The sequence below is a fragment of the Oryzias melastigma genome, linkage group LG12, assembly GCF_002922805.2.
Source record: "Oryzias melastigma strain HK-1 linkage group LG12, ASM292280v2, whole genome shotgun sequence".
In the NCBI taxonomy this organism is placed as follows: Eukaryota; Metazoa; Chordata; class Actinopteri; order Beloniformes; family Adrianichthyidae; genus Oryzias; species Oryzias melastigma.
Window position 1 is genome coordinate 5,158,167 of NC_050523.1, and position 7,948 is coordinate 5,166,114.

At 39.7% G+C, this 7,948-nt stretch overlaps 1 protein-coding gene across 6 annotated transcripts in view; it reads right to left on the reverse strand.

The window, feature by feature from the left end:
• LOC112163205 (electrogenic sodium bicarbonate cotransporter 1) overlaps window positions 1-7,948 on the reverse strand; it is a 44,683-nt gene that overhangs the window by 26,214 nt on the left and 10,521 nt on the right. For 4 of the 6 annotated variants that reach the window (XM_024299476.2, XM_024299479.2, XM_024299477.2 and 1 more), the window contains exons 4-8: window positions 4,742-4,874; window positions 3,726-3,886; window positions 3,472-3,651; window positions 1,937-2,032; window positions 563-639 (exon numbers count right to left, since the gene is read on the reverse strand). In XM_024299476.2, the coding sequence (XP_024155244.1) occupies window positions 563-639; window positions 1,937-2,032; window positions 3,472-3,651; window positions 3,726-3,886; window positions 4,742-4,874 (647 nt within the window). The remainder of the gene's footprint in view (window positions 1-562; window positions 640-1,936; window positions 2,033-3,471; window positions 3,652-3,725; window positions 3,887-4,741; window positions 4,875-7,948) is intronic. The other 2 variants (XM_024299480.2, XM_024299481.2) reach the window with 1 other exon arrangement.

The following is a 7,948-nucleotide window of genomic DNA, read 5'->3' on the forward strand; positions in this document are numbered from 1 at the left end:
CACAGCAATGAGAAACAATGTGAAAAGAATTCCCCGGGTTTTATGCAACGCTGGAAGTATTAGCACCATATGGTAGCAGGAACGCCCCCCTAAAAATGGAATGATGTGTGCTACAACGACGCTGAGAAATATCTCAAAGATCAAGAGCCTGGAGCCCTGATCTGATCTGTCTGAGCGTCTGCTGGATTTGCCACAACAAGCCTGATTCACAAAGACCTCACTGCCAACACGTGCTGAATATTGGCTAAGAGCGTCCGAGTAACGGTCACCACAAGACGTCACGGAATCTCGTGTCAGTGCCCAAAGGGATCCTCCATAAAAGACATCTTTAAAAAAAATAAGATGTGTAATTTCAGTATAACCAGAGGAAATGATTAACTGTTGCGCTTAGATTCGAAGGCCACAGTTTTTTTAAGAGATGTTACAGTTTAATGGCTACTTTGAAGTTCTTATCTGAATAGGCTGTTTCATCTGGAGTGATACAGAAGAGATAAACTGTAGGAGAGACATTAGGAAGACGCACAAAACCTTTTTTTTACTGTAAAAATGGGAGCAACAATACCTGATCTTTCTCTGGTTTGTCTGAGAAGTCGCTCAAACTGTTGGAGGTGAGGTTCCGGTGCGAGGTGGTTGGACTGCCTGCAGAGAGGGGAGACTGTGTTAACCTCAATGGCAAATGACACATTTTGGGGAGGAATGGGTAGTCGAGGAGAAATAAAGTCATAAGGGAAACACAAATAAAGCTAGAAGTCTCAGCTAAATGCCTTAAAGTCCCACTCCGGTCATCTTTTGATCCAGTGCAACGGCATTCTAAGTGGTATTTTAATTAGGATTATGCTGTTCTTAGGAAAAATAAAAGAATATTTTGTCGTTTTCTAGGGTTTAGTTTCTGCAGAATGGCAAGAGTTCACTAGAAATGCTCCTCTGAATTATGGGCAAGACTCTTAGTCCAAATTCCACCCTAACTACTCCATAAATATATAGTGCGGGACTATCTAGTGCCCTGGATTTTAAAAGCAATTCAGACACCATGCTCACTACTTTACTTTCGTTTTTTTTTTTTTAAACGCCAGAGTGAAATCTAATCCATCAGTGACTCCACTGTGTTCTGATGATAAAAATGTGAATAATTTATTTAATAATTACATTTAAACACGCTTTTTTTGCTAAAATTGTTCAACCGCAATGCATTGTGGTCTAAATTCACTAATGTAGTGAGCATCAATGCACGCTTGTTTTTTGCAAAGACTTGTGGGAAATTTCTAGTGCACTCGATTTTGGAATTATAGATCCGGACAGCACAATAAAATGGCGAACACACTATAGTGTGAGTAGGGAAGGAATTAGGGCATATTTAATGCGGAGCAAGCCTCGACTTCCCATCATCCTTTGTTTACGTGCTCTCCTGCTAGCTTAGCGTGTATTTTCTACATCACAAATATGATCTTTCTCAAAAAAATTTTTTGTCTGCTCCTGATTCAAAACGATTTGAATTAAGAAATATAAAAAAAATGCTATTTTAATATTAATTTTCTTTATATATGTCCTTAACTCTATTAAAAAAAACATGTTAAAAATCCCCCATTTTCAGTGGAGTGGGTCTTTAAGCTTCCAGGCTAACACCAGACGCTCATTCTTTCAGTCTGTCCACAGAGACTAGAGCTGGAAATTGTCCCACATCTGTTGCTGACACATGCTTAGGCAATTCCTGGCGAATGATTGAGGGTGTAAACTTTAGCACCCCGCTTAACAATCCCACTGACTGACCCACTGTTACGTGCAGCGTCATAAAAATGCTAATGTAGATGGCAGATAGCATAGAAACGCTGTTGCAACACGTGATTTTTCAGCTCATGGTTTCTGAGCTCTTGCTTTTTCGCCTCCATTCACAAACTCCACACATGCCTTTCAGCTGGAGGCCAGTGACCTCACTTACAAAGGTATCCCATGCTGGAGCTCCTCATGACCTCGCATGATTCCAGAGACTCTTGGGGAGTTAAAGAAGGCACAGGATTGTCGAGGGGGTTGCGTGCTGTGCCGCCCCCGCAAGTGCAGGAAGTTAGAGACAGCATTGATCCAAGAGGAAGGGAGGGGAAAGAAAGGAGGAAAAAAAGAAGTTGTAGGAAAAAAAGTTAGCAAAAACAGACTAAAAGACTTTGTTATAAACCACGAAATTGGAGTGGTAGTGCTGAGATCGTTGACTGTACATGAGAAATGGACTGAGGGAGTGTGACGGCACCAGCTCCCACAGAAGGAAGTCAATTAAGTTGCAGTTTTTTAGCAATTTGCCATGTTGGAGCCAGACATTTTTGCAGTAAGCATCGATTGGTTCGAGTTGGTCCAAGTCAGTATTTCTATGGCAACCATTCTGGCCAATCAGGAGTCTTAGAAATTCGTAGAACGGTTAGTGACTAAGTTATAGCTGTTTATTTCTCATTAGAAATCTACTATTACATTCACGTTCATGCAGTCATCTTCAATAAAAAAAAAAAGTCTATGTTATCGTGTTTATATGTGGGTTTCAGGTATCCACATTCTCAAAATTTAAATTTGTTTTTAAGCTCTACAAACAAAACGTGTGTTCATTGAACCAGTTAAAAAGTTAACGTCCCATTAGCGGATTTGTTGACCCATCCCATAGAGGAGTGGTGAGTCTTTAGTCTTTAGAGTCTTTGGAACAACTCAGCCTGGATTTGAACTCACGAACTTCCAGTCTCAGGGAGGACACTCTACCACAAGTCCACCAGTCAGGGACTGGTCAAAGTGAAAGTTATGGAATACAAACTAATAATCACGGTTTGTGGCCAGACGGAATTATATGACACCAAGTAGAGCTGGAAATATGGATCCAAAATATCGATATTATCAATCTCAGATACCAATACCAGCTAGCAGATATCAACATTTCCACTCTTGGTTGAAAATCTTGTGAATCTGCAAAAATGACCCAGCTTTTAAAAAACTATTTTCCATTTAATTGAGAATATTGTCTTAATTCTGTTTTCAAGTAATTTAAAAAACAGAAACTTACAAAAAAAAAAAAAAACGATTAGAAACAATTTAGATTTTCAGGTTCATGTCACATCTACAACATTTATGAAAAATATCAATTTTGGTATTGATATCGCCCAGCCCTAACACTAAGTCTTTCATGTATCGGAGTAGAGCTACAACATTTCGCACAAAGTCTCTTCCAACTAGTGGTGGACATGCACTAGTAAATGAGTGTGAACACCATATGCTAAATCTGTGTTTAAGAATATGCTTTTAGCGCCTTCCTGATGCGCGTCACATGCCCACTTTGAACCTAGTATAAGGAATTTTGGCTCCTTAGGACCAGCAGGTACTTCCTGTTTGGTATGCAAGATGGGACCCGGTCCAGTTCTCAAATACAGTCAAAGGATAAGATGAACAGAAATGCAGAAGTGGAAACATTTTAGTGAGGAGGAAGCCTGGAAAAGTGTCTTTTACCGTTCTCCTGGTTTGAGAACAGCCTACTTGCGCTGGAGACACTCTTTCCGATATCTGCGAGTGAACGGAAATTGGACTTCTTGGTCTGGTGGCGATGCTTCCTCAGCAGTGTGTACATGACCTTCTCCTTGAGGCTGGCCTTCAGCTGCCCAGACTCAATCTGGCTGTCGATGATCGTCTCTGCACAGTCAAACATTAATCAACTCAGGGTTCTCTAAGCTTTTCCAAACTGTTGCGCTGCAGCGATTGCTTACCGACCACCTGCGGCAGGGTGGCCCCCTCCATGTCGAACTTAACCGTTCCCTTTTCAATGAACGCTTTCAGCTCCATCAAGCTGTGCAGAGACAGCGTGGCAACATGGGGCTTACTCCAACGCTCACCGCCCTTCTCCACCTTCTCCTCAAACTTGATCCATCTAGAGACAACGATAAAATGAAGAGGAGTATTGTCCCTACATACTTAAAAGAAAGCAAAAAGTTGTACGACTTTGAACAAAAAGGGGGATTGGTACATATTTAAACCTGTGACCGCTCACAAGTGAGATGCATGATCAAATTTAGAGTCACCAGACTGAAAACTTCCTGACCACACATGGTTTATCAAAATAAAACAGGACTTTGTTAGCATGACCAGTAAGCTTTACTCCGAGGGTAAAGCTCAGGGACATGGACTCTCGCAATTACGCCTCATATGTCACCACAACAAAAGACCATTCTCCCGAGTCCTAAGGATGGGGTTTCTTGGATGGATAGAGTGTCCATCCTTCTGGCTGCAGCTCAGAGGCCTGTGACCAGACATCTAAGCTGAGGGAGGAGAGATTGGTGACTGTGGAGATCATTTTCCCCTCATTTTAAATCAAATTCCTAAAAAAAAAGGACGCCACCACGAAAGATAAGCTTGTCGGAAGCTGGTAAATTCCTTATAATGTGCATGGATGTAATTCCAAGAATGTCCATCAGATACAGCAGTACACACGAGGAGTATGAGTGATTATTCAGTCCAACGACTTCATCTGACGCTCCAAGTTCCTGTAAGAACAGTAAGTCCTATTTGGACCATGTGGGAGTTCAGCCTTTTCCTGCTCTCTCAGAAGGTACTCCAAATCCCAATCAGATAAGACTTTTCTGGACCATGGCCCATTTCCCTACTCACAAATCATGATGGAATTGTGTTCTACTCTTGGGAATGAGAAGCAGGAAGTTTGAGAACACGCTGCTTGCTGGTTCACACACAGACAGATGAGATGTGCGGAATCAGATCCGAAGCTTACCTGGATGTCTCCTTCCATTCCAGCTCCTGCCCGTCCACGGACAAAAGCTCGTCCAGCTCGGTGAAGAGCTGAGGAGGCGGCGGGCCATCATCCTCCTCGCCAAGGATGAAGCGGATCCTTTCAGCTGGGGAAACTGCACAAAAACCAGAAACAAAAAAAAATCATTTTCATTGATATTTTCAGTTCTTAATTTAATATGCTCATTGCCATGAGAAAAACTCAAATACTTTTATTCATTTGGTACAAATTGCTCTACAAGCATGATGAATTGTAAACCAAGAGACCTTTAGATTGTTTTAAATGCCAAAACCACATCAAATTGCACATTAGCTTTGGGAACAACCATTAGAAGAAGGCCGTTCAATCCCGCCTCTGAGCTGCTGCCCTGTTGATATCGTGTTTTCCGCTAAATGGAAAAGCAGATGTTTGGTGGCGTGAACTGAACTCTGGAACCATGAAAATGTGTGCAGCATTTCTTTACATTTATAGTGTAAAATACTGACAGAGATGAGTAGCAATATAAAAACAGCAGATTACAAACAGTTTATTTAGTCTCAACTAATGTTTTTTCTCTTAATCTGCTTGTCATGGAAACTTCTCTTCGATGACAGATCCTGTTATGAGTTTGCTGAACAAACTTAATCAGCTTTTATTGAACAGAAAAACAGGACGTGAGCTTTCAATTTTATCTGCAGTCAAAACTTCTCAAAAAATCTACAGTTCCTAAACGGCACCTTCAAAATAAAACACTTCCGTTTTTTTCAAAATAAAGTTATTCTTGCATTGGGACTTTAAGCAACACATTTCACTCAACCAATTACATCATTTATCTTATAAATGTCTTTATGCTTCATCAAAACTGGAGGTTACTACTTAAAAAAAATGTACAGGTCCCAAAAGGCACCTTCAAAATAAAACACTTTCGGTTTTTAAGAATAAAGTTTGGCACTATTGAAAGCATATTTCACTGAACCATTGACATAATTCAACTAATAATATAAATGTTGTCTGAAAGTGTCATTTAACTGTAAATTAGTCACAACAGTATGAATGAGCTCAAGAACAGAGTCAGAAGACAAAGTTGAACAGTGATGGAAAGTGCCAAAGAACTAGCTTGAAAAATATATATATATTTTAATTATCTCATAACATTTTCCTAAAGAAAAGGCTTTTATGCTTTTAAAGTTCTCCACTCATATTATACCCTATTTTCAAAAGCTTCCAGTTGTCTTTTAGTATGACTATACCATTTTTAACCAAAATTAAAAACAACCTGTGGCATTTTCTAGGACATAGTTTCTGCAGAGCGGCATAAATTGTTGAGAATCTCGCCTCTAAGTTGTGGGTGGGACCATCAGTGAGGAGAAACCCACCCCCCCTTGAGCACTCTGAGTAGGGAGGTGGTGGCCAGTCCAACCTAGTTTCTAGCTTTTTTTCTAATGTATCTTTTTCTCCTGATCCACAACAATTTAAAAAAAAGAAATACTGTTTTTTACTTAATTTTCCTCAATATATTTCATCAGGAAAAAATGCCACAAGTACATCTATTTTCAAAACCAACAAAGAAAGAAAATCTATTAAAGTTTTTTGGGTTAAAAAACATCATTGTATCTTAAATAAAGAAACAATTGATGCAAAACTGCTCAGTAATTTCAAATATTATTGAATGACAAGTTTGACTGATTAAAATCATATATTTTTTTAATAATTTATTGTAAGGACATTCATAGAAAAGAAAACAGGCGTTTGCATGACTTTAAAGAAAAGTCATGACAATCTCAGACAGAGTTTCGACTAAGTGAAACTATCTCTGCTTTACTTTGCTGAAATGTTCCCACCAAAATGAAACCAAGCATTTGCCGAGGACTCTGTTGCACAACAGTCTGAAAGCCTTTCATTTCAGATCATGCAGGTATAAAAGGGTGATCCTCTGGAAACCCAAATGATTATTTGGGTGTGCTTCTTCTAGGAAAGTTGTGCAACCGAGCTGAGCAGCACAAGAGGCTCTTAGTGACGCTTCCAACTGCAGGTTGAGCAGTGCTTGTGACCGTGTAATCCTGAAAAAGCTTAAATTAGCGCGGCTGTTTTTAAACGAGTACACCTGGACTTCTCCTTTTGAACAACTGAGGCCGATCGAGCATAAAGCCACCGAGAGGAGATGAGGCATTTTTAGCACGTAAGACTTACTGACTTCGTAACACCCTAAAAACCGGTGGCACCAGTGAACACGTTTAGTTTACAAGAATTGTAAAGAATGAAGTTTATTTAAATCATCTGGACATGAGGCTATCACCTTTAATATTCCTCTAAGGCACTTCTCTATCACATACGCTCACATTTTCCCACATGACGCATTTGGAGAAGTGTAAACATGACGTAAGGACTTCTGCTAGTACAGAAGCACCAAAGAGGAGGCCAAAGCTAACATCAAATAAATCAGCGAGGTCACAGAGGTAGCTCAGCTGCAGAAAGAAAAACGTTTATTCCTGCATCACACGCGGAGGCCCGCCCCCTCAGTCAATCCAACCACACTGTTGACATTTCAGATTTCCAGCAGCGATACAGGACTACGACAAAGTGGGCCTCAGTGTCAACCAGCGTCGGAGGTTGGTTCATGTTTAGTTTCGCTCCTGCTTCTGTGCAGTGTTTGCCCCGCCCCCTTTTTTTTTGTCAATATTGATTCAATGAACCATCAACAGTTATAATTTAAAAAAAAATGATGTCATGTTTTAACCACACACACAAAACAGGAGCATAAAACCAAAAATATTTGGGCAGTTACAGGTGAACAGGTTATATTCACTCAGTGGCGGACTTAGCAGTTTGGTGGCCCTGGGCGAACAGTAACATGGGGGCCCTCTACAGTGTTTATTTTAATTATTTAGTCCGGTTTTACTAAAAAATAATTAAAAAAAAAAAGTTAAATTAAAAAGAAAAATTCTAAAAATGACAATTTTCTGCCCCCTCCACTTTCGTCTTTTCTCCCATATTCTGTTCCTTTTCTTATGATGGAGTACCACCATGACAGAAAAAACATTTACAAATATGTAAATATAAAGTCATAAGACCCAAATCATACATTTATGACTTAATAAGTCGAAACTTTACATGAAATTTTTATCTGCATCAAGTTCTAATTAAAAAAGGAACAATTGTGATTTTTTTTTTCTCTCATGATTTCGGGTGACATTTTCCTCTCAACTTTGC